At 43.5% G+C, this 27,966-nt stretch overlaps 1 protein-coding gene across 4 annotated transcripts in view; it reads left to right on the top strand.

Annotated features, from left to right (window-relative positions):
- The window catches only part of LOC115113626 (myotubularin-related protein 13-like), a 153,535-nt gene that overhangs the window by 40,963 nt on the left and 84,606 nt on the right, over positions 1-27,966 (top strand). For all 4 annotated transcript variants that reach the window (XM_029641486.2, XM_029641485.2, XM_029641484.2 and 1 more), the window contains exon 3: positions 26,697-26,834. In XM_029641486.2, the coding sequence (XP_029497346.2) occupies positions 26,697-26,834 (138 nt within the window). The remainder of the gene's footprint in view (positions 1-26,696; positions 26,835-27,966) is intronic.

Genomic DNA, 27,966 nt, shown 5'->3' with positions numbered 1-27,966 from the left:
CTATAGGAATATAGGCAAGTAACTCGATGTCAACTATGCACTGTTCTGCTGTGCGCTGCCTGATCCAATTCTGATCAGAGTACTTGTTTGGTAGTTTTTTTTTTTACTAATCTATTCGGACAACTGAAATCCATATTCTGGTTGTCCCACAATTGTTTAACTTTCCCCCCGGCAAGTCTTAATGTCAAGCCCTGCTCACCTCAGTGCTGAGAGTCCACACTTGATTTCCCCTGGTGAATGAGGTTTCCTGCTAGCTGTTAGCCTGGCTGGGGGTATACATGGTCCCTATTTGGTTTGAGCAACAACAACAAAAAGGGAAAAGTCTTACTACAGAAATGGAAACTTTGTGTTTTGATTGACTTAATCACACAACCTCATGTAACATTGACATTCCATTCAGAATAAATAGACCTCACTCTGTATGCCTACAAGTCATTCTTGTTTTTCTCTTGACATTGATGTAGACGTTACAATCCTTTCCATTTCTTTATGCAGTCAGGTGGATTCTTGGTAAGCCCAGGCACATTCCTCCTGGCTTAGATGAAAGTACACTGGGGAGATTTGGTAGCGTTACTAAGATGCTCTCGAGTCTCAGTGCTAAGCTGAAGCTTGCTCCTGTACCTACTCCAGTCTTGTCTAGAGAAGGGCTTTGCATGTCAGAGTAGTCATGCATCACCACAGATAGCAGTCAGTCAGTCTCATCCAGGCCTTTCAAGAGGTCCAGTGAAATAGACCAGACCGGACCAGATCGGCAGGTGGAGGAGCCCGTGAGCAGCCAACCTGTGGCATAATCCATGTCAATGTTGTGGAAGCCAGAATGGATTGATAGTGGAGCCTATTTTTTTCACAGTGGGAATGTGAAATATTTGTTAACCTCAGTGATTCCGTTAATGGTTAATGTTTATTTTCAAGGAAAAACATAGAGACCTGTATGGATGCAGCAATATACTACCCACATCTTTTTGTTCGCTTTAAGGTCATGAACAGTCAGTCTTGTTTTTCATGAAATTGGCTGAAACCAGACCAAAGTATGATGACCAAAGTATGACAAATGACTGCTTCTACATTGAAAAAATGTTTGATCATAAAATGAATGGTTCCCTCCCCCATGTCGAACACTTGGATTCACGAGGTGGGATTATTAAGTGAATAGGTGACTCTAATTTGAATACTCCAATGGTAATGTTCAGATGATACTCCAATGGTATTCTCTTACCTAATTTAAGGAAGTGTGTACCTTTTCAAATCATGTCTAATCAATTGAATTTACTACAGGTGGACTCCAAGTTGTAGAAACATCTCAAGGATGATCAATGGAAAAAGCATGCACCTGAGGTCAATTTCGAGTCTCATAGCAATGTGTCTGAGTACTTATGTAAATACGGTATTTCAGTTTTTTAATGTGTAATAAATATGCAAACATTTCTGAACCTGTTTTTGCTTTGTCATTGTGAGTAGATTTTTTGAGGAAGGTGCTTCAACAAATTACTGAGTAAATGGTCTGAATACTTATGTACCTGAATGTGCAATCGACTGTCTCATCAGCCCAGCCAAGCAATTTACAAACTTGATCTCTACTATAAAAAGCCTCTAGACATTATCTAACATTTATTTTAGACTCACATTTCATTTTCAACAGCAGAGATTTGTATAAACCTGTCTGTCTCTCTCTGACATTTGCAACATTGTTTCAATATTCAAATTTGATCTCCAGCTGTTCCATAGTAATGAAGGAGTCGGGACGAGACAGACAGGCAGGCAGGCAGCGTTTCTCATCCAGTCAAAATCATTAATCGGCTGGCATCATTTTTATGGATAAATACAAAGAAATGTCAATTGAAATAAGGTAAAATGTGCAGCTAGTTTGTAGTGCTTCAGTTTGAAATGATTGTGTTGGCTGTGTTGTTGGCTTGCTCCTCTGAACAACAGACAATTAGGCACATTTTCTATGCAAGACAAAATCACTCCTCATGAGCTCTTTATGGATGTATCCAAATAAATGTCACTAGAAAACAGTTTAAGCAAATGTAGCTACTTTGCTGTTATTCTGGCTTTTTGACGTAACTGTAAATTAGCTGTAGTAGGCTAGCTAGCAAGCAAGGCAGTATGACATTGGAACGTTTTATAACGAACAACCTAGATCTCATCCATAAAGACTGAACGCATTGGTCGTTTCTCTGGCAACTGAACCGATAGAACAAACAACCAGCCGGCTTGGGTAGCAACCCTAGATTTGTGGCGGGACTATATGTTATGGAAGGATAAAATAGTATGAAGACATTCAGAAAAATATATATTTTTAATTGAAACGTCAGTCGTTATTTGAATATCTTTGTAACCTGTTGTATAAAAGTGATATTGCCTACGAAGCCGATGTTTCGAGGATATATTGGCTTGGTTTGACGGCACTCGACTTCGTCTCAGGCCGAACAACACCCGTGCTAGTATATCCTCCAAACATGATCTTTTCTGGCATTATTACTAATTTTTAGTTCACCTAGATATATTGCTACTTTGAGAATGTGACATGCAGGCACAACTGCTGGCATGAAAAACCTGTATTTTTAATTGGCAAGGAATGCTCGTGAAATATGCTATAATGTGCACATATTAGCAAAAAGTCTTAAGTCTGTAATACTAACATGTTTCAAGCAGACCACTATAGTCACTGTGCCCAAGAACACTAAGGTAACCTGCTTAAATGACTACCGACTCGTAGCACTCACATCTACAGCCATGAAATGCTTTGAAAGGCTGGTCATGGCTCGCATCAACACCATTATCCCAGAAACCCTAGACTCACTCCAATTTGCATACCGCCCCAACAGATCCACAGGTGATGCAATCTCTATTGCACTTCCCACTGCCCTTTTACACCCGGACAAAAGGAACACCTATGTGAGAATGCTATTCATTGAATAAGGCTGAGCATTCAACACCATTGTGCCCTCAAAGCTCATCAATAAGCTAAGGACCCTGGGACTAAACACCTCCCTCTGCAACTGGATCCTGGACTTCCCGACGGCCCGCCCCCAGGCGCTAAGGGCAGGTAACCACACCCCCACCACACTGATCTTCAACACGGGGGCCCCCTCAGGGATGCGTGCTCAGTCCCCTCCTGTACTCCCTGTTCACTCACTGTCACTCACTGTCAGTCAAGGTGAGCTCATTAATATAAGCTTCCCGCCCACTCATCCTGTCTTTTCAAACGTCCTTGTAGTTAGACATGAGAGAGTAATTTCTTTCAAATATAGAACATTTCTATCCCCCAAAATATTATGTGTGATATTTTTGTCACTCAAGGCTATTTTACATGTGAATCAGAATGACTGTTTGGGACTTTAAAAAAATTATGTATAAAATTTTAAAAAAGTGATTGAATGAATGACAGAGATCTGCATGAATGCCATGAAGAGCTGCAGCGGAAGTCTGACGGTCTCTGGGCAGTGTCAATGGTTTTAGGTGAACATTCCAGCGACCTTGTTTATGCTTGGGTATTTATGGGATTTTACGAAAGAGAGACAAGCCCTTAGTGAAGAACAAATATACTTATTTTGAAGGGGCATTGTGGTCTCTTCCTGTGTGAGTCACTGGGTCCGCTTTGCTGGTGGCCATCATGGCTCTGCTGCTCTGTGAGTTATAGCACTAATGTATCACACTGCAGAGCCATCTTCACGCTCTGTCTCCTAGGGATCAATGAGCTATGACAGCATCATCCTCCAAACTTCCATCCCCAGTAGGGTGGTAGTTAAATATAGAAGCAGTACCACTAGTTCAGCCAAACATCACTCATGTCTACAGATGTCCTTGGACACCCATGTGTGCTTGGGTTCCAATATATGGTCCGTGTGTGAACACTTCCATATTGATTTGTGGTGATGTGGCATTTAGGAGGCATTGTGCGTGTGGCGGACCCCCAAGAGCAGCTTCAGTCTTTGTCTGATGAGACTGGAGAGAAGATATACTGGCCCATATGTGACACATTAGATTGCATTACAGTAAGCAACCAACAGCTGAGTAAACATGAACATTTATAACAGCCACATTTGGACTAAATCACATTATGCTTTCTAAATTGTGTGATTCCTCTAAAATATGTGCAAGACAATTAGAGGATTAGATGAAATCAATAGCATTCATATGTTGATCTATTTATTTTTGCAAATGGAAAAAGTCCAGAGAAGTGAGGCAGCATGTAAGGGGGCCAGTCCTGGTGTCCCCACTGTGAGGTGACACACTTTGGTCAAAGGCCAAATGAATGGGATTCTAGCTTTGAACTTTTTAATGAAGATACACCATAGTGTTTTAACATACCCCACCAAGCAATTTGGCTCCAGTTTTAGCTGGTATGTAAATTGTTATTATTTGCAGATTTCCTCCACGCCATAAAAAAGAAAATGAGTCGTTTACTAACAGTTGGAATACATCTGTTGAATGAAAAAAAGCGGATGGGGCTGAGCACGAAAAGCATTTTGTGGTCAAAACAGGCCCCCAGCAAACTAAATAACCACAGATGAAGAATGCACCAAGAAAAAGCGTTTACAACTCAAGCTCTGAAAATGTGTTTCTAATCTTTTCAGGCAAGTGACGATTAGGCTATATATATCACCCAGCTCCATTCCTCTCATCTGACAGGCTGGCCTGCTCTGCATAGGCCTAGAGCCTGTGGTCTTACAGACAACTTTACTCAGGAAGTCCCTATGTGTGTCAAAATGGATGCTATTGTCCCAAACAGATTTGTTCACTGCAGGCCACTTTTCACTTGTTGCAATATGCCTCTCAACACACATGCTTACCTCTACTGTTGTATTGACTACTGAAGTGGGAAAAAATGGATACAGATGCATATTGCAATATTATTTTTGTATGTTATTTTATCGATATTTTACTTGTTTTTTGCTACTCTAGGTAGCTTTAGCTAGCGCTAGTGCTGAGGGGTGGTCAGTCTTCTTTTGGCTGTGCCGGGTGAAGGTTATAACAGTACATGGCCACGATGTTAAAATGTTCATAGATGACCAGCAGGGTCAAATAATAATAATCACAGTGATTGTAGAGATTGCTACAGGTCAGCACCTCAGGAGTAAATGTCAGTTGGCTTTTCATAGCTGATCATTCAGAGTTAGAGACAGCAGGTGCGGTAGAGAGAGTCAAAAACAGCAGGTCCGGGACAAGGTAGCATGTCCGGTGAACAGGTCAGGGTTCCGTAGCCGCAGGCAGCAGCACAACCAGGTGGACTGGGGACAGCAAAGAGTCATTTACATTACATTTAAGTCATTTAGCAGACGCTCTTATCCAGAGCGACTTACAAATTGGTAGTCCTGAGGTAGTCCTGAGACCTGGTCCTAGGGCTCAGGTCCTCCGAGAGAAGAGAATTAGAGTGAGCAAACTAATTTACACAGGACACCGGATAAGACGGGAGAAATACTCCAGATATAAGACTGACCCTAGCCCCCCCGACACACAAACTATTGCAGCATAAATACTGGAGGCTGAGACAGGAGGGGTCGGGAGACACTATGGCCCCGTCCGACTATACCCCCGGACAGGGCCAACTAGGCAAGATTTAACCCCACCCACTTTGCCAAAGCACAGCCCCCCCATCACTAGAGGGATATCTTCAACCACCAACTACTACCCTGAGACAAGGCCGAGTATAGCCTATAAAGATCTCCCCCCATGGCATGTACCCGAGGGGGGCGCCATCCCGGACAGGAAGATCAAGTCAAAGATTCAACCCACTCAAGTGACGCACCTGTCCTAGGGACAGCATGGAAGAGCACCAGTAAGCCGGTGACCCAGCCCCCATATTAGGGTTAGAGGCAGAGAATCCCAGTGGAGAGAGGGGAACCGGCCAGGCAGAGACAAGCAAGGATGGTTTGTCAGGATGGTTTGTCGCTCCAGTGCCTTTCCGTTCACCTTCACACCCCTGGGCCAGACTACACTCAGGACCTACTGAAGAGATAAGTCTTCAATAAAAACTTAAAGGTTGAGACCGAGTCTGCGTCTCTCACATGGATAGGCAGATCATTCCATAAAAATTGAGCTCTATAGGAGAAAGCCCTGCCTTCAGCTGTTTACTTAGAAATTCTAGGGACAATTAGGAAGCCTGCTTCTTGTGACCGTAGCGTACGCCTAGGTATGTACTACAGGACCAAATCGGAAAGATGGATAGGAGCAAGCCCATGTAACGCTTTGTAGGTTAGCAGTAAAACCTTGGAATCAGCCCTAGCCTTAACAGGAAGCCAGTGTAGAGAAACTAGCGCTGGAGTAATATGATTACGTTTTTTGGTTCTAGTCAAGATTCTAGCAGCTGTGTTTAGCACTAACTGGAGATTATTTAGTGCTTTATCCGGGTAGCCGGAAAGTAGAGCATTGCAGTAGTCTAGAAGTGACACAAGCATGGATAAATTTTTCTGCATAATTTTTGGACAGGAAGTTTCAGTTTTTTTGCAATGTTACGTCAATGGAAAAAAGCTGTGATTGAACAGCGCCAAAACTCAGGTATTTTCCATCCTATAGCTTGTTCTCCATATTTTTAAATGGTGAGCCAACATGTTTTCACCCCGTATTTCCCTGACTGATCAAAACTTGTTTTCTCATGCTCTCTTTTCTCTCTGCATCAAACGTACACTGAGTGTACAAAACATTGGGAACACACATTGAGTTGCACCCCCATTTCCCCTCAGAACAGCTTTAATTTGTCAGGGCATGGACTCTACAAGGTGTCAAAAGCATTCCACAGGGATTCTGGTCCATGTTGACTCCAATGCTTCCCACAGTTGTCAAGTTGGCTGTATATGTCCTTTGGCTGGTGGACTTTTCTTGATACACACGGGAAACTGTTGAGTGTGGAAAAACCCAGCAGCATTGCAGTTCTTAACACACTCATACCGGTGCGCCTTGCATTACCACCATTCCCTCTTCAATGGCACTTATATGTTGTCTTGCACATTCACCCTCTGAATGGCACACACACACAGCCATGTCTCAATTGTGGAAAGAGCCGGTATTTCTAATGTTTTGTCCATAGTGAGCAATATGTTTGGAACATCAAATTTGCAAAAACAATCGCAATGTTGAATCACAATACATATAACGTACATATTGTATCGGCACGTAAGTATCATGATAATATTGTATCGTGAGGTCCCTGGAAATTCCCAGCTGTAGCATTGACCTCTTGATTGTGCAGTAGGATGCATGGATGGGGGCACAGGAAGAGGAGATGGTAAGGGGGAAGTACACAGACAGTCAGCATTAAGTGGTGTCATCGGTAGTGAAATGTCATAGATTCAGAAGAGTCTGGTCCATGTTGTGACTTGGGGATAAAGATGCTACGGAAACACAAGGACAAAATGTATCCCATAAACAGGAGTGACATTTGGCCCGTTTTGGATAGATACACCTAAACTCTGTGACCAGAGACTAACCACAGCACCACTGACATGGATTACAGCATTCAGAAAGTCAAGGCTGATTCCATTTCACTTGCTTGCAATTCATCCATTGAGAACCTATTATTCCCTATGAGGATTCATCAATTCACTGTATGACGTACCCTAGATTGCCTGAAATTTTCCCTTTCGATATGGATTGAGTCTATAATTCACTTCACATATTTTTACTTTCATGCACAAAGACTTAAGCTGAGAGCCCCACCTAGACATTCCACTGTTTTCTTTTGAAACTAGGAGAAAATATAGCCTACATATGTGACCCGTTTCAGGAAACTAGGCATATGTTGCAAGTCACGACTTCATGTGCCTTAATAATTAATCAAAATGTGTTTTTTTGGCAGAAATGTCTTCTGAAACGTGAACCTTCATGTGCCTTAATAACACACTTGTATATCATATATGAATACAATTGTTAAATCACAAGCCTTGCTGGTTAAGCCACAGAAAAAGGAAGCAACCTTCCCACTAGCCGTGATTGGCTGATTATAAGGAGTGGGCTGGACATGCCGAGAGAGGAGTTTGGATTGGTCTGCCATATAGAAGGCTTCTGTCTATTTGAGCTGGTCAGTCTGTGTTGGTAATCCTTTCGAACGCTGCTTTTTAAAAATGTGTTGTGAAGCTGCATAGCTAAGTGTTATTCTCCACTTTCTGGAGGATCAAGTTTTGAAATCAGTGGAATTAGAGTATGATCGCTAAAGAGAGGGAGAAAACACCGGTCTCCCGATTACATCTTCAAATTAAGGGTAACTGTGGCATGCCATCCGCGTCCATCATTCATGAAGAAGTATACAGATAGTCTAGTGTTAGCTAGCTACATTTTCAGATATTACTAGTTTCTAATTTTGACAAAGTGGTTTCATTTCAAGCTAACGTGTACTGTTAGCTATCCACCTAACGTTAGCTGGCTGGCTCCCTAGCTGACGTTATTATTCATATCCCACAGCTGTTTGCTTCGCTAGTTAGAGCCTAATGTTAACTAGCTAACATTGAACCTGGATGGTTAGCTTCCAGAATATTCATGCAGGATAGTAACGACATGATTTGGCACTATGTTCATTGTTGTTTAACTAGGTAACGTTACGTGACGTGTGTGATCTTACGTGGTTTACTTAGCTAGCTACATGTCTTAAGCTGAAGTGTACAACATATGTTGACTATGGCCGGTGTCAGTAAACGTCTGCAAAAAAGCGTAATGAAATTGTTGCCAGCAGAGCTGGTTTGGCTGTTTTCATGTTATCCATAGGTAAACAAATCGGCCAGAGCGTCAAGTGTGCACTCTGAGGGCGAAATGAGATGGGTGGGGCTAATGCTTAAGAGGGTGTAAACGATGCTGAATGGGTGTAGACAAAGAAGAGCGCTTCACTAGATACCAAACCATTCAAAGGCCATTTTCTCAAAGTGAGTTTATCAACTTTCAAAGCAGAATTACTTTCCCATTGTTCCTCTACAATGCAGTGCATGAAATACCATTCTGTAGCTCCGAGTCTCTACTTTTACCCAATGTAAAAAAACTACATAAGACCGAATCCAGGTGGTGAGTCACACAGTACCAGTCAAAAGTTATATACAAATATATTTTGATTTGTTTAACACTTTTGGTTACTACATGATTCCATATTTGTGTTTTCATAGTTTTGTTGTCTTCACTATTAATCTACAATGTATAAAACAGTATTGTATACAGTACTGGATTCTTTCCATGACACAGATCGACCAGGTGAATCCAGGTGAAAGCTATGATCCCTTATTGATGTCACTTGTTCATCGACACTGATTGAAGTGAAATTAAGGTCCCGAGACAGGGTAAAGAAGGATTTATAGGCCTTGACATTTGAGACATGGATTGTGTATGTGTGCCATTGAGGGTCAATAGGAAAGACAAAATATTTAAGTGCCTTTTGAACAGGTTATGGTAGTAGATGCCAGGTATATTCTCCTCTGGCTCCTCCAACATCAGTCTGGTTAAGGAATTGCTCTCTGATGATGCCAAAGGAAAGGCCTAACCACAAATCGTTTGACTTTTTTACTCCATCCGGCCCTCTATACTTCTGCCTTGGGATTCAGGGGTAATGGAATCAATGTGCTGAAATAATTTCAGTGTGTTGTGATGGTTATCGTGAGTGTTTTATGTTTGTATTGGAATCGGACACTTCCAGCGCCTTTATCACTACGGTATTTGAATTTACTACCATCAAGTCCACAACGAGGAAATGAAACGTGCCACACACATGCCAGAGAAATGATCAGACTGACTTGGTTTGTTACAAACATTTTCAGTATGCTAATTTAATTACGTGGACCCTTTATAAAATGCTTTGATGAAAGTTAATTGTAGGCCCATATCCATTCACATCAGTCTTAAAGTATTTTAAATCTGATACAAGTTTGTTATTTCAGGTATTTACAGTTTAAGTCGGAAGTTTACATACACTTTTGTTGGAGTCATTAACTTGTTTTTCAACCACTCCACAAATGCCTTGTTAACAAACTATATAGTTTTGGCAAGTCGGTTAGGACATCTAACTTTGCATGACACAAGTCATTTATCCAGCAATTGTTTACAGACAGATTATTTCACTATCGCAATTCCAGTGGGTCAGAAGTTTACATACACTAAGTTGACTGTGCCTTTAAACAGCTTGGAAAATTCCCAAAAATTATGTTATGGCTTTAAAAGCTTCTGATAGGCTAATTGATATCAGTTGAGTCAATTGGAGGTGTAACTGTGGATGTATTTCAAGGCCTACCTTCAAACTCAGTGCCTCTTTGCTTGACATCATGGGAAAATCTAAATAAATCAGCCAAGACCTCAGAAAATAAATCTGTCTGGTTCATCCTTGGGCGCAATTTCCAAACGCCTGAATGTACCATGTTCATCTGTACAAACAATGGTATGCAAGTATAAACACCATGGGACCATGCAGCCGTCATACCGCTCAGCAAGGAAGAGGCCACTGCTCCAAAACCACTATGAAAAAGCCAGACTACGGTTTGGAAATGCACATGGGTCTGGTCTGATGAAACAAAAATGGAACTGTTTGGCCATAATGACCATCGTTATGTTTGGAGGAAAAAGGGGGAAGCTTGCAAGCTGAAGAACACCATCCCAACCTTGAAGCACGGGGGTGGTAGCATCATGTTGTGGGGGTGCTTTGCTGCAGGAGGGACTGGTGCACTTCACAAAATAGATGGCATCATGAGGTAGGAAAAATATGTGGATATATTGAAGCAACATCTAAAGACATCAGTCAGGAAGTTAAAGCTTGGTTGCAAATGGGTCTTCCAAAAGTGTCAAGATGTTGGAGTGGCCATCACAAAGCCCTGACATCAATCCTATAGAAAATGTGTGGGCAGAACTGAAAAAGCTTGTGTGAGCAAGGAGGCCTACAAACCTGACTCAGTTACACCAGCTCTGTCAGGCGGAATGGGCCAAAATTCACCCAACTTATTGTTGGAAGCTTGTGGAAGGCTACCCAAAACATTTGACCCAAGTTAAATAATTTAAAGGCAATGCTACCAAATACTAATTGAGTGTATGTAAACTTCTGACCCACTGGGAATGTGATGAAAAAAATAAAAGCTGAAATAAATAATTCTCTACTATTATTCTGACATTTCACATTTCTTAAAATAATGTGGTGGTCCAATCTGACCTAAGACAGGGAATTGTTACTAGGATTATATGTCAATAACTGTGAAAAACTGAGTTTAAATGTATTTGTCTATGGTGTATGTAAACTTCCAACCTCAGGGCACTGCGTTCATCCACCTCTGGCCTGCTCGCCTCCCTACCACTGAGGAAGTACAGTTCCCGCTCAGCCCAGTCAAAACTGTTCGCTGCTCTGGCCCCCCAATGGTGGAACAAACTCCCTCACGACGCCAGGACAGCGGAGTCAATCACCACCTTCCGGAGACACCTGAAACCCCACCTCTTTAAGGAATACCTAGGATAGGATAAAGTAATCCCTCTCACCCCCCCTCCCCCTGAAAAGATTTAGATGCACTACTGTTCCACTGGAGGTCATAAGGTGAATGCACCAATTTGTAAGTCGCTCTGGATAAGAGCGTCTGCTAAATGACTTAAATGTAAATGTAATTTCTGTTTCACTAATGTCGACACCTCACTGTTAACTTGTGTTGAGCTCTAGAGCTCCATCACGCATTCTCCCGCTGACTCAGTCTTCATTTTGTTCTGGTTGAGTTTAAAGACCACCCTCCTCACCTCATGCGACATGGAGGATAAGGCAGAGTGTTTGTTTGCAGTGACATAACTGAACACTGCCTGAAAATGTCACTTCTAGACTGTAGTTGTTGTGCTGTGGGCGAGATGCTGACCAAGTAAACAATGGGAGTCCTGTCCAGCCCTGTCCGACTGACTCCCATGCTCCAGTCAGACTAAGCTTCTTCTCTATGGTGTCTCTGGCATACCTCGTCAGGCCTCTCCTCTGTGTCTCTGGCATACCTCGCCAGGCCTCTCCTCTGTGTCTCTGTCATACCTCGCCAGGCCTCTCCTCTGTGTCTCTGGCATACCTCGCCAGGTCTCTCCTCTGTGTCGCTGTCATACGTCCCAGGCCTCTCCTCTGTGTCTCTGTCATACCTCGCCAGGCCTCTCCTCTGTGTCTCTGTCATACCTCGCCAAGCCTCTCCTCTGTGTCTCTGGCATACCTCGCCAGGCCTCTCCTCTGTGTCTCTGTCATACCTCGCCAGGCCTCTCCTCTGTGTCTCTTGCATACCTCGCCAGGCCTCTCCTCTGTGTCTCTGTCATACCTCGCCAGGCCTCTCCTCTGTGTCTCTTGCATACCTCGCCAGGCCTCTCCTCTGTGTCTCTGTCATACCTCGCCAGGCCTCTCCTCTGCTTTACTATCCTGACGTTTACTCAGATATGTAAGGAGGTGTTGTTAGATTTATAGATCCACATGGTTAGAGCTCCTCTCATTCCTCAGGATTCCAGCTAGTCTCTCATTGGACTCTCACCTAAAACACTACCCCATTACCTAAAAATGCTTGATTATTTGCTACGGCAACTCAGACATTTTGCATGGCAATATGCAATAAATTTGTCAAATTTGGCCCGAAAATGCACTGGCGAGGGAAAAGTTTGACGTGTGGCTTGTTAAAATGTATGTGTTTTACAGGGCCAGCTATAGTAGTACGGGGTCCCTAGAGCAAATTAGAGTTAAGTGTCTTGTTAGCTCGAGTATTCGAACCAGCGACCTTTCGGTTACTGGCCCAACACTCAAACCGCTAGACTACCTGCCGGCCTTAGGAACCACATTATGCGGTAAAAGTGAGGTGATTGGTTAAAATTGCAAGCCCTCCTTTGTACTTTGATAATATTGTGATACTTTGACTGTTTTATGGGGAAATAGTGTGGTGATTGCATATTATGCAAGGAATCATAGATTTTGCAACAAAAGAAATGGCCACATCCTCACAGACTCCTGGAGGGACTGAATAAGACTCGTGAGCTTTTAGTTAATGGTGAGGTATTTTCATAAAGGCTGCATAGCAGCTGCCTCTTGATTTATAGAAGTTGGATCCCTGTCAAAAATGAAGTGTTGACAACATGGTCATGTTTGTCTCCCAGTTCACTGTTTTTCTAAAAAGATTTTGAGGATATAGTGTGCCTGCTATTTGGTCAGGTGGTGGGATATGAACTCATTTTGGGATTGGTTTCAGCTCTAGTACCTCAATACACAGCTGTAACGCAAGCCCATTGTGAAATATGGAAAAGTACTTTTAGCCCATATCATCGCAGTGCATTTGGTTCTTCTCAATTTAGGGATATGACATGTTATACAACAGCTTTTATCTGTTTGATATATTAAGTTAAATTAGCCTTGCGATGTGGGAGCCTGTCAATGCAGGAATGCAAGGTAAGAGTTATGTTCCTTTAAACACCAAAAAGATTGATAACACATTTTTCAAATGATCTTGCATCACTTCTGGACCAAAGAGATCAGGCTGTGATTTCCTTTTGTACCCCTTACCTCAAAAGCTGTGAGTAGGCAGTCAATGGTGTAGGCTGTTTGGAGGCTTAGATACCACCCTTCACTTAAAGGAGATGGCCATTTCCATCAAAGTACCCATAGGCACAACAGTGAAGTTCATAGGAGCATGTCAAATTAAAGCTAAGAGTCTATTTTTGGTGAAATAAAGGTACTTTATTTAAAATTGACTTAAGTGAAGGCTTTGATTTCTGGATAAACAGATGGAAAAGGGGTCTTAAACATCTACCAAAAAAAGTCTTAAGGTATCAGAAATGCATAAAAACACAATGTTGATGAAAAGCCCTGCCAACTAACGTCAACACCTTATATTTAGTTTTGGAGAAATTGTATACCTTCTGTAAGTTTATGAAATATTCCCCCAAAAACCCACATATGTTTAAGATATTTTCTCATTTCTCTCCCTCATGAGGGAGGATAATGAAAGTTCACAGAAGTAACAAGTGAAGGTAGACCTACCAATTGGTTATAGTGTTTCTACTGATAACAATTTTGTTTATGAATTAAGTGATTAAAACTGATTATGCCAAATTGATAACTGGATTACAAAAAAATGTAGCTGAATTACTGCAACTGAATTGGCTACAATGGGAAATCATAATAGCCACGACACAGTTGGGTCACCAGCTACTGTCCTCCCTTCCCTTGTTTCTGTTGTCTGGTTTTCAAACAAAGAGTGTTATAACAGTCTTGACAACCCATTCCTCTCTCACTCACCATTTAATGTCACCTCTCTCAGCTCTTACTGACATCTGCCCACGAGCCCCCTCTTTCCATTTACGGTGTAGTTTCAATCATAGAAATATAATTAATAGAATAGACCCATCCCTTCAGACCACTGCAATTTAGCTGGTACACCATTTTTGAAATGTGAAGTGAATTGTAATTTAAATTCTACTGTCACAATGATAGCTGCTGGTCCACCCACTGTCAAATGTCAACTTAAATGGTTCTATTATCTATATTTCTCTCGTTTCCGTAGGTTTCATATGAAGGTTGACAGTATAATTTTTAAACAACAGACTCCTATTCAAGTCAACATTCTTTGATCTGTGGACCTCCAACCATCTATGTGGTACCATTTGAATGTTGAAATGTCCATTTTATTCCCAAATATGCCACCCAGAGTGGCCCGTATTCAAGAGCATGTTGTTAATCAACCGATGGCGGGCACAACTCAAACACCTATAAATAGGGTCTAAGCCAATGGTTCCCAACCTTTTTCGGTTACTGTACCAACAACTGAATTTTACTCTGCCCAGAGTACCCCTCTACGCAGACAACACCATTCTGTATACTTCAGGCCCTTCTTTGGACACTGTGTTAACTAACTTCCAGACGAGCTTAAATGCCATACAACTCTCCTTCCGTGGCCTCCAACTGCTCTTAAATGCAAGTAAAACTAAATGCATGCTATTCAACCGATCGTTGCCCGCACCTGCCTACCCGTCCATCATCACTACTCTGGACGGTTCTGACTTAGAATATGTGGACATCTACAAATACCTAGGTGTCTGGTTAAGACTGTAAACTCTCCTTCCAGACTCACATTAAGCATCTCCAATCCAAAATTAAATCTAGAATCCGCTTCCTATTTCGCAAACAAAGCATCCTTCACTCATGCTGCCCAACATACCCTCTTCAAACGGACTATCCTACAAAATAGCCTCCAACCCTCAGACTGCATCCAATTTGCTGAGTTATCACAGTGCCATCCATTTTGTCAACAAAGCCCCATATACTACCCACCATTGCGACCTGTATGCTCTCGTTGGCTGGCCCTCACTTCATATGCGTCACCAAACCCACTGGCTCCAGGTCATCTATAAGTCTTTGCTAGGTAAATCCCTGCCTTATCTCAGCTCACTGGTCACCATAGCAGCACCCACCCGTAGCACGCGCTCCAGCAGGTATATTTCACTGGTCACCCCCAAAGCCAATTCCTCCTTTGGCCGCCTTTCCTTCCAGTTCTCTACTGCCAATGACTGGAACGAACAGCAAACATCTCTGAAGCTGGAGACCCATATCTCCCTCACTAGCTTTAAGCACCAGCTGTCAGAGCAGCTCATAGATCACTCCACCTGTACACAGCCCACCTGTAATTAGCCCATCCAACTACCTCATCCCCATATTGTTATCTATTTATTTATTTTGCTCCTTTGCACCCCAGTATCTCTACTTGCACAGTCATCTTCTGCAAATCTATCACTCTTGTTTAATTGCTATATTGTAATTATTTTGCCACTATGGCCTATTTATTACCTTACCTCCGCTATCCTACCTCATTTGCACCTACTGTATATAGACTTTTCCTATTGTATTATTGACTGTAGGTTTGCTTATTCCATTTGTAACTCTGTTGTTGTTTGTGTTGCACTGCTTTGCTTTATCTTGGCCAGGTTGCAGTTGTAAATGAGAACTTTTTCTCAACTAGCCTACCTGGTGAAATAAAATAGTTTCCCCTTGTGCATTTTACCACTAACCCTATGGTCTCATGAGTCTTCTCAGAATACCCTCTGTGGATAGACCAAGTACCCTCCAAGGGGTCCTAGTACCCCTGGTTGTGAACCACTGGGAAAAGCTACAACATATGCGAATAGGAAGAGAGAACCCAGAGTGTGCATTTTTCTTGTATTTTATTAAGATCCACATGAGCTATTACCAAGGCAGCAGCTACTCTTCCTGGGGTCCAAAAAGATCATTGACGTTTTTAATGTTATATGAAGAATTCCCAATAAATTATAAAATAGTATGAGGAGTCTGTAAGCTTTTAAATTATATAAATCTCAACCGTTTATCCTTTCCATTGATTAAGATGTGGATGAATACCTGCCATGTCATTATTTTGTTCAATAGAGATCTTTGTGTACTAATATTATATAAAGGCCTAATTAAATTGGTGCTAATTCATCACCTACTGTTAGTAGCCATGTATTAATCTACAATGCGCATTTTCGCACGCTCTCTATTTCAAAGCCATATCAGATATCTTGATTGTAAAACAGGGCTTTGATCTCAATGATCGTTGAGAAATAGAACGTATACCTACAGAAAGCTAAAACGCTCCTTTTAATATGGACAACTGGTTGCATCCAAGGTCATTTATATCCCTGCAATTTCATGTTGAAATGTTATACATCAGGGGGGGGGGGGGGGGAGTGTGAGAGGCTCGCTCATTACAGCAGCCAACCCCAACGTAACGACAGGCAAGCAGAGCGACAGAGTCGACACTTTTATTGCAGGAATCACGAGTGTAATGCACACTTTACTCTTTGACAAATTCATGGGTTTATCTGCCCCAAAATTAGGACGTTTTGTAGGGATGGGGGAAAACACTTATACAGTAACATATTTTGGGCAATATTATATCAATACTTTTGCCTTAACTTTCACTTCGCTAGGGAGCGTCAGCTAGCCCTAGTCAGCTGTACCTGCGCCTATAGCTTTTTTCTCCATCTTCTTTTTGAATAGTGAGCCAACATGTTTTCAGCACTTTTTTCCATGACTGATCAAAACACATTTTCTCATGGCTCTCTCTTGTCCCTCTGCAGCAGACATATAGTGAGCAATATGTTTGGAACCTTAAATGGCAGTCAAATCACAGTATTGAATCACAATACATATTATATCGGCACCTATCATGATTATATTGTATCGTGAGTTCCGTGGCAAGTCCCAGCCCTAATGTTTTGATTTTGTGGTGACCAGGTAGAATGTGCAACTTGCATCAGTGTGACCAATTCCATTTTATTTTTATTTTACTCACACAACCAAAGAGTCGCAGTCTGAAGCTCTTGCATATTGGAAATTTGTGAAATTGAAGGACCAAGTGCCAGTCAGGTGTCCCCCCACTGGGTTAATAAAGGGGAATCTGATTCCTGTCAAAGTAGCAGCACTCTACATCCTGAGGTCTACATAGTTGTACAACTTAGCATTTGTTGTGCTGTTCCAATGTTCATGAGGTCTTACCTGGAAAGCCCTTGTCAGTATGTTTAACCATATCCTAGTAGCCTGATGGATATCATTTGAATGAACATCGCTGTAAGTACAGTGACATCTTGTCATGGAAATAAAACATAGTTTGATCTGAGACATGTGTCTATCTGATGTTCTCTGTTTGGTCTCTGGTTCAAGTCTTGGCTGAAGATGTACTTTTCAGTGGAGAATTTGCACAGGACCAAGTGGATATGTCATTCTAAAATGGTGAGAGACTCCTTAAATATGAAGCAAAAGGTTAAGATTCCCCCTATGTTTTACATTTATTTTATTGAATTTTTTTGTCTGGTCACTTTCATGTGTGTAAGTCAACTAGCCTATTTAAAAAATAAAAAATAAATAATTAAAATGTTCTGCATTTTAATGGCAGATTTTGTGCTAGCAATGGATTGGTATAATTTATTAGAATTACCATTTGACTATTTGCATAGCCTAATCCATAGGGGCGATGTTTAGTTTGCCTGATAGGGTCTGATAGGTTTGTAGGGGGTCTATGTGCAGACTTGCCTACTTTCCTCCTTTCCCACCTGGCTGCATGGGGAATGAATGAATTATGATGCAGGTTCTGTTTCCAGCTGACACTCATTGCCACTTGTTTGCCTCAATACTATAAACAGATTGATAGAAAGGTTGTGCCCCCCCCCCCCCCCCCCCCCCCCCCCCGCAATGATTACCAGGCCTCGTGCTGCTTGATATAATCTGCCCCCTGAGTTTAAATCAAAGCGGAATTCATTGTGTACATAAGAGCCGAATTAATCTGGTCATGACTGTAAAACAACATTTGTGACACATTCTTTGAAGTCCCCAATGGCAAAACCGTTTTAATCTTCCTCTGCTTGTTTTTATTTTAACAAAACTGTGTACATATGAAACAAAAAATTCCTCCTTGGGGCCTGACTTCCTCTAATGAAGGAATTTGACCAGAATTGACCAGTAAACATTTGTTTCATTTCTCTTGTCTCCCCCCAAATCCCTGTTGTAATGTGGAATGTGGCACGTACTTCCGGGAAGGATGCTGGAGTTATTCAGACTGTGTGTACTGTTGGTGCGGAGTGGGCAGTGGATGGGACAGTGACTAAGGTTCGCGCTAGTGGAGTGATCTTGACTGGGGGGGACTGGCATCTCTGGTTGTTATTGTTTCATGGTGTCAGGGTCTGAAACAGCATGCTTAGACTGTCTGGGTCAGACTAGGACGCTTGCCACGTCACAGTATTGCTGTCTCCTCCTGGCCGGTCCAGAGACCCAGGGGGAGGTGCTGGGCTGGCTGGTTGTATCACCAGGCGGTGTGACCAAAGCTGACATGTCGCACGGCACGTCGTTCCTGTACGTTTGTAAAACTAAATACAACAGTGCATTCCACATACAGGATGTCGTCCAAGTCGGGGATAATAGAATCATGTGTTTGTCAGGAAGATCTTCATGAGTAATCAATGCTTTGGCTGCCAGCGAAACAGAAAATCCCCAGGAAACGGCACTGGCAGTGGGCTGGAGTACATGGCAGCCTTGTCCATGATGAAAACCACAGTGAGCTCATCAGGAAATGTGAATACTCAGGATACATGGAGCTAATATGTTGTGCTCCCAGAATAAGCTAATATCCTTATTCTGGGAGCACATAGTTATGTTACACAGTTTGGCAGAACTAACCCCTCTGTTGAAGTAATTATAATCACTCTTTTGCGCGCGCAAACACACGCACGCACGCACCAAAAATCACTGTTATTTCCTTGTTTTCCATAAAATGGAAGGACTTCATTCCAGCTCCAATGAATCAAAACAAGCCATTGAGCTGTGAGACCGTCCACTGTCCACCTCTCGGTCCGCCCTGGAACTGTAAAATGTGTGGATAGGAGCCAGGAGGGGAGCCAGCCGCAGCTTTTGGCACAGGAGCACAGCTCAGAGGCCACATAGCCTCCTGTGGCCTTCCCCTTCCTCACTGCCCAGCTCCATGGTGGCTCTCCCCTGCCAGTCACCGCCTCTGTTTACGTGGAGCCGTGGAAATGTGCGGACTGCAAGACCAAAATGCCTGCGGACATACCTGAGATTCCTCTCGCAGTGCTAAGAGATGTCCTAATTTGTCTGGAATGTCCGTTCTCTTGACATGACCCACCTGTAAATCACGGTGTCTTGTCCCACACCTTCTCTCTGCCTCCACTCTGTATGAGAGGTCCACGGGTGAAACCACGACACCCAGACATTTTACTCAAACCATTCCCAGTGCTATATGATAGACAGCTATAAATGCTGTATTGTTGACTTATCTGAATTGCTGTGTTTAAGAGCAGCATGTCATGACAGTCCTGTATTGCCATTAAAATGAAGTATGAAACGGCACCCGTCCTTGACCCTGTCTGTGAGGCCATGTCTTTCTCCAATGCCAGGTCATTGACCTCCCACAGCCCTCATCCTGTGTGGCGGGCAGAGTGCAGTACCGTAGACCCAGAGCCCTGGATAGGCAGTCAGCTGGAAAACTAAAGGCCAGTGTCCCCTGTGTAATGCACTGCCATTGTCTTGCTGTGTTTTTCCAGTTGCACTTTTCACACTATCAGGGATATAGCATAACACACAGACTGTCTTCCTGGTCTGGAGTGGTACAACAACAGTAGAAAGTGCTACTGGTCCGCGTGAGGGGTGTATAACTCTGTGAGCCAGTCATATGAAGTTTGGGGGGGCCTCACTGTTTTTTCAGGTGAAAAACAAAAGCAGAGATCTAAAAACAGGCAGAAGAAAGGCCACGGTTGGAGGGTGGCTTAGTGACAGCGATAGGGAGAGAGGAGTGGGCCTGGGCCCGGCAGGAAGCACCTGTCCCTGGGACATTATCACAGGGCTCCCAGGCAGGGGCTCCACAGGCTGACGCATAAAGCACATTGTGTTTCTCTACGGTCCAGGACAAAGCTGTTTACCCTCTGCTGTACCCTCATCAAACACACTGTACTCTTCAAATGGGCCGACCTGTTGTTTTTGTATTTGCTTTGCTTCGCACAACTGCATAGAATACGGTTTTACTTATTGTAAACAGCACTGCACAAACTAATAACTATATAATGATGAGTAAATTCTTCAAGTGCGGTAATGCTCTTGAAAGTTAACTATACGTGTCATGAATGTGTAACTCGGTGTGTTAATGAATATGTTACAAACCAATGAATGGGGGACTCACAGGTCAGAGAGCAGGGTACAGCGCTCCACCTGTAGGCCACCGCCTTCTACGGGGTGTGTGTGTGTGGGAGAGTGTGTGAGGATGCAGCATAACAATAGAGGTAGAGTAATGTCAGGTTTGGATTAAGATGGCAAAGCCAGGCCCTGCTCTTATCCCGCCAGCGGCAGCCTTCTTGGACTGTGGAAGGGGTTTTCAGCACTGAAGAGCATCCATCCCTGCGTTTAAGACCGAGTCTTCTCTGAATTTACACTCCATCCGCTTGTCACATGTTGGAAATGCATGTAGTTCTACCCTTGGACCCAAGGAACACGTTTGAAAGATCTTACTAAGGTGACTTTAGTTAACTAGGTTTATTAACCCACTTAGCCTACTTTTTCTGAAATGAAACTCTAATAAAGTTCATATCTGGTCACCAACATTCACCCCTTGGTTTGGGACACCCTTGAGTGTAGTGAATAGCATGTGAGTGCTCAAGGCTGGGTTTGAGAGGTTGCAGTGATTGGAGCAGAATTAAGCTGAAATTAAACTGACAGTAGATTGGTTTAAGAGAAGGAATGCCTAATCCTTTTTCTATTTGCGTTTTAATGCATCTCAGATTGAAATAAGTTGCATGTGGTGAACCAGCCGTATGTTTTTAATTTATTGTGTTTTAAAATAAATCCAAAGTATTTACCCCCAAGTGAAGAAATCTTCCCAGGAGACTTTGAATGTGAGGAACTCTGCAGAGCTGTCTGTATTTTCATATTATTCTAGCACAACAAATGACATTTTGCCCCCCCCCCCCCCCCATACACTTTTAGAAATGATTGAAATATGGACCCTGAAATTCTCCACGTTGTTTGCGTTGCAGTTTTAGACATCGACTTCCTAGCTTATTACTCTCTTCCCCCATCTTCCTGGCCTAAGCTGTCTGTTGAATTATTGCGGTCCTTTATGACCAGCTAAAAATATCCATCTCTAAAATGAACCATATGTTCCGGGTTGCATAACAGATCACAGGGAACCACAGAGCTGTGGGGACCGAGGGAAATAAGGATGGATGTGAGATGCCAGTTGTCGGCAGCCGTCTGCTGTGTGATGGAGCTCTCCAGTCAGACCAGTTGGCCTACAGTACATCACAGGGCTGCCTGCGCTCTACTTTCCACTTTGCACTCTGGTACCTGTGGTTTGAAGCTGGCTAGCTTTGTTTTGTTTTTTGTGTCACGCTGACCCTGGAGATGTTCTCAGGAAGTGTCGTCTGTGTGCCTCCTGTTTGCTGGGCTTCCTCCTGGCCTCCTATGAATATAGCCTCCATCTCAGCTCAAGACTTCCTACCATGTGGCTGCTCTGTGTTGCCCCGGCTGCTGGGGAAACTCAAATAGCCCTGGCACATCTTTGGAGTTCAGCTCTGTCCACTGTCCTGTCCATCCTCCAGAGTTGATAAAGCAGCAGATGTCTAGGCCGGCCAGGTTGCAGCCCGGTAATGACCCGCTCACCCCCTGCCAACCCCGCCACCTCAGACACCACTTTCCTGCAAGTCATTGTCTTGTCTTCCTGAGAAACAGGCCCTTGAAGTGAAGCGGAAAGAGAGAGAGAGGAGGATAAGATGGACCTCGAAGATGGAGAGGGAGGGAGCAAGGGAGGGGAGCGTACACAACACAACACATCTGTTGTCGTGTTTTTGTCCTGACCACAAAGTCTTGGCAATCACTTTGCTTTCAGACTGTGTCAGCACTTCACTGGCATCGGTTGGATGCACTTTGTTTTGGAGACATGTTTTGTGTTCATGCAGCATTGCGGTATTACTGTTACTACGTTTGAGTAGGCACGTCTGAATGGGATGTTGTCCTTCATTACAAATACCTTGTTGCCTTGCAACCTTTCCAGTGTGCATGATTCACCTATCTAGTCAGCCACTCTTTCTGGAGAATAGAACTGAATGTGTTTGGTCAACAAAGTCTCCTCAAAGGCTTTAATTCAGACAAAGTCTGATCTCAATAGCTGTTGCTCTTGTGTAGTATTCTCATTCATCAGAACCGACCAGATAAACCCGGGTTAAATCTAATGCGACATACTGTAGAGAGAATGTTGTGTTGGAGAGATTCCACCCTGGGAATGCTCTTCATTCCTGTCGGAGGAGTTGGGAAAGTGTTTTCCCATCATCATGTCCTTTTTCCAGTTCCAGACGTCCTTCTCTTTCACCCAGCTCAGTCTTGCATCACATTTGTTAATGCTCAGAAGGGAGGAGACGTCTACATTTTATTACCATACAGAGGAACTGAAGAGTGCGTTTGATGTTTGTTTGTTTGGCTATGTCATTTTGGAACTGATCAACTTAAGAAGTCAAACTATGAAACCAGTATTTTTTTAAATCTGAATTTGTGGTGTGGCGATGTACCATTTCATACCATGTCATAAGCCTATATTAACTCCATTCCCCATTTTTCAACTGGAAGACACCGAGAAATGGTTGCATCAGATTTCTTTCTAGGGGTGTCTTGTAAAGACTGCCCAGTGTGTGTGTCCCTGACTGACGGTCTGGAGTTTCAGCCCCAGTGCCCATAGCTGTTTGTTTGTCCCCTGGGCAGTTATTACAGTGGCATACAGTACATTTTCACAGTATTAGAATACAGCTCTGACCACAAACTAGGCTTCAGTTCAGTGGGACTGTTCCCCATGCTTTTCTGTGCCGATTCTTAGCAGGTCAAGTTGCAGATCTAGTGTCGCTTTCTGAAAGGGTGGACTAGGGGGGAGCCACGCCACACAGAGCCACATGATGCAGAGAGCTCAGTCGGTGGTAGGGCAACAATGTGCAAAAGGACAAAGATCCCAGAGTCGGTTAGCCAATGAGTTCCATTGTCACTTGACTGTGGTCTAATTTGAGACCAGGGACTGTCCTCGCCGTGACTCAGCGTGTGTGTGTGTCTGTTCACCATGCATATATATGGGCTACGTGGGTGTGTAAGTGTAGTCGTGTACGTTTACACCATGTGTATGTGTTTATTCTTGCACTGTGTGTTTCTTGACAAGCCATGCACCTGTTGCACTGCAGTGAACATATTTTGCTTGATCTCTCCAAACAGTCTGCTGGTACTGTGTGTGTCAGTCACAGCTGGCGGCAGGCAGGGGCTCCCTGGAGCTGCTACCTGGAGTGGTGCCTAGAATCACTGCTCTGCTCCCTCTCTCTCTCTGTGTGTGTGTGTGTGTGTGTGTGTGTCTGGCAGACCCTCACACAGCAGGAGAGACAACACGTTCAGGGCATGCTTGGATGCACTTCCTACTATGGGATGATTGACAGTAGAGTAAGTTTTCAGCTCCTTTCAGTTAGACAGACAGCTACTGGTCCTTGGACTTATTTTTGTTGTGTCTCTCATGCAAGTCATCCTCCTCCCTGTCCTCTGGTTAATATAATAATATAGTGTAATTTACAGTGCCATTAAGCAGGTGCTTTTATTCAAAGCGACTTAGTCATGCATGCATACTTTTTACCTATGGTTGGTCCCGGGAATCGAACCCACTAGTCCTCATCTACTCTGCTTTTTCTTCAATTTCCCCCTTTTCCTCATTCCACCTCTCTCCACCCTAATGACTGGTGCTGATATTAGTGTATCAGGTTAGCATCTCCGGTGTTGTGACTAAAGTCCCTGTCAGTCAACTCTTACTCAGCCGGTTGTTCTCTATTCAGACTTCTTAGTAAGCCTAGCTACTTGAGTCTAAGCTAATATTTGCAGAGAGAGAAATCCTTCAAAACATGATTGCTTTCCAGTCAGTCACTGGCACGTGAAGAGGGATAGGATATCTTCATTGGTGTTATTTAGTAGACTGTCTGGCTGTTATTCAGCCTACCCAAGGCACCGGGCACGTGGAGGGGGAGGTAGAAGTAAACTGTGGACCCAATGAAGTGTCTTTGAACCCAGTCCAGAGCCTCTCCTCAGACCTCCGTGGTAGCGTGAGCATAACAACTTTGCAGAAGATGGCCATTGGTATTGTTTAAGCAAAACAAGACCCCCCCACACACACACACACACACACACACACACACACACACACACACACACACACACACACAAGTCCTCTGCTTCCATCCTCCATTTTAGCATATCTCTGCTTATCTCCCAAGGTATGCTGTTTATCTCCTTTCCGACAGTGATTAATGACATATACTTTGAATATTTTTGGATGTGTTCACAGTTATCTGCAATTGTCCTTGGGTCCTGTCTGGGCCCTGGCCCAGTATGTATGACACTCCCCCACAATGCAGCTTTTCCAGATTTCCTGCTGTCAATTGTGTCTGTTGGTGGAAGGTGGCATCCTGGTTCAAGCCCCCGGGCGTCAAGCACAGCTCCCTCTCTCTCTCCTTCTCTCTCTTCCTCTCTCTCTCATCCGGTCTTACACCACCCACCCACCTTCTCTTTTCATTAGATTTTCTCTCCGTCCATCCATCTATCCATCTTCTCTTCCCCCCCTGCTCCTCTCTCCTCTCCCTCCGTCAGTCCAATGTTCTTCCAGTGAAACACCTGAGGAGCAGTCTAAATACTGTCCCACAGCCAGGCCAGCACAAACACACAAGATTTACTCACTCTGGCTGCCTGCCTGCCTCTCACATGCTGCTCTCGACACTCCATCATCCTCATCATTTCTCTGTTTTCCTCTTAGGTCTGTATGGTTTTTGTCCTCACACCTCTTTTCTATCCCTCTGCACTCCTCTTCTTTCAATCTTCCCATATCCCCCCCCCCTCTGTCCCCTCTCCCTTTCTCTTGCTCACCAGTACTTCATGTTCCCATTAGATTACATTTATTTTCTGCTGTGTCATTTCTAATGTTTATAAATCAAGTTGAGATGGTTCAGTAGTGGAGTAAAAGTTAAAACAACATGATCCTGAATTGATACGTTTTATCCCAGAAAAAGGAAGAAGTGGTGCATTTTTTTATGACATGGGATTTTATGTCAATTAGTCATTATCTTGTTTATGTTTTAATGATAACATGGGATTTCCTGCTTGAACAACCAGAGTTGGCTTAAGTATCCACTATTACATTCTTCATGTTAATCCCAGTGTTATCCAATACAATCCTACTTTTGTCATGTTCATCTTATCCTAAACGTTTTTATGCCTATCCAACTGAGTACATAGCAGCCTACTGTTTCACAGTAAAAGTCAGTACTTTTGGTTTCAGTACCTTTTTTGTCATACTTTTCTTTCTGCCTAGAACCAGACTGATATCAAACCCCTCTGACGAGCAGTGAGGAACGTGAACCAGTGCCATTTCCCTCTGTGAGGAACGTGAACCAGTGCCATTTCTCTCTGTGAGGAACATGAACCAGTGCCATTTCCCTCTCTGTGAGGAACGTGAACCAGTGCCATTTCCCTCTCTGTGAGGAACGTGAACCAGTGCCATTTCCATCTGTGAGGAACGTGAACCAGTGCCATTTCCCTCTCTGTGAGGAACATGAACCAGTGCCATTTCCCTCTCTGTGAAGAACGTGAACCAGTGCCATTTCCCTCTCTGTGAGGAACGTGAACCAGTGCCATTTCCCTCTGTGAGGAATGTGAACCAGAGCCATTTCCCTCTCTGTGAGGAACGTGAACCAGTGCCATTTCCCTCTCTGTGAGGAACGTGAACCAGAGCCATTTCCCTCTCTGTGAGGAACGTGAACCAGAGCCATTTCCCTCTCTGTGAGGAACGTGAACCAGTGCCATTTCCCTCTCTGTGAAGAACGTGAACCAGTGCCATTTCCCTCTCTGTGGTGAGAGTATTCAGCAGTAGCACTAATGCACTGAAACAGGACATCCTGTGCATCCTCTCCACAATGGCGTCAATGGCCCCCTAACTAACGTAATACCTTCCTATTCACACTGAAGGGTTACCAGCAGCGGCTCTCCTGGGGACACCGGCTAGAATACGGCCTCCGCTCTCAACAACAACACTGGCTTCCAGTAACCACTCTGGAAAAGCCACCGGGTGTCTTGTACTCTGCCTGCCCTGTACTCTGCCTGTGCCCATTTCATCTGCACCTGAGGGCAGTTTGTGTTCCTGTTTAGAGTTCCAGTACAGGTGCTCATGTATGTGTGTTATACTTTGTGTTTTTTCCAGTTCTGCCAGCCAGGAGGATGGAGGCTGTCCCGAGAGAGGAAAGCTCCCACCTTCTTCACGGTGGTGTTGACGGACATCGACTCAGACAGACACTACTGCTCCTGCCTCACCTTCTACGAGGCAGAGGTCAATCTGCAGGTGAGATGGCCTGTTGTACTCCTCAACCCCAACCCCCCTACATGCATATCTTAGTGTTATAGCCAAAGCCACTTACAAGGGCATTATGTAAAATATTATAGCAAATCTAATGTATATCTCTTACAGCTACCCATAGTTGCCCTACCGTGCCTTGCAAAGGTATTCATCCCCATTGGTATTTTTTGTATTTTGTGGTATTACAACCTGTAATTTAAATGGATTTTTATTTGGATTTCATGTAATGGACATACACAAAATAGTCCAATTTGGTGAAGTGAAATGAAAAAAACTGAAAAGTGGTGCATGCATATGTATTCACCCCCTTTGCTATGAAGCCTCTAAATAAGATCTGGTGCAACCAATTACCTTCAGAAGTCACATTATTAGTTAAATAAAGTCCACCTGTGTGTAATCTAAGTGTCACATGATCGGTCACATGAGCTCAGTATATATACACCTGTTCTGAAAGGCCCCAGAGTCTGCAACACCACTAAGCAAGGGGCACCACCAAGCAAGCGGCACAATGAAGACCAAGGAGCTCTCCAAACAGGTCATGGACAAAGTTGTGGACAAGTACAGATCAGGGTTGGATTATAAAAAAATATCTGAAACTTTTGAACATCCCACGGAGCACCATTAAATCCATTATTAAAAAATTGAAAGAATATGGCACCACAACAAACCTGCCAAGAGAGGGCCGCCCACCTAAACTCACGGACCAGGCAAGGAGGGCATTAATCAGAGAGGAAACAAAGTGACCAAAGATAATCTGATCTCCGCTGTGGAGCTCCTTCAGGCTTATCTGTCCATAGGACCACTTTAAGCCGTATACTCCACAGAGCTGGACTTTATGGAAGAGTGGCCAGAAAAAAGCCATTGCTTAAAGAAAAAAATAAGCAAACACGTTTGGTGTGCGCCAAAAGGAAGAGGGTACTCTAGTCAGATGAGACTAAAATGTAGCTTTTTGCCCATCAAGGAAAACACTTTGTCTGGCGCAAACCCAACACCTCTCATCACCCCGAGAACACCATCCCCAGTGAAACATGGTGGTGACAGCATTATGCTGTGGGGATGTTTTTCATCAGCTGGGAAACTGGTCAGAATTGAAGGAATGATGGATGGTGCTAAATAC

The sequence above is a fragment of the Oncorhynchus nerka genome, linkage group LG28 (genome assembly GCF_034236695.1).
Source record: "Oncorhynchus nerka isolate Pitt River linkage group LG28, Oner_Uvic_2.0, whole genome shotgun sequence".
In the NCBI taxonomy this organism is placed as follows: domain Eukaryota; kingdom Metazoa; phylum Chordata; class Actinopteri; order Salmoniformes; family Salmonidae; genus Oncorhynchus; species Oncorhynchus nerka.
This window is presented reverse-complemented; position numbering and strand designations above follow the sequence as displayed.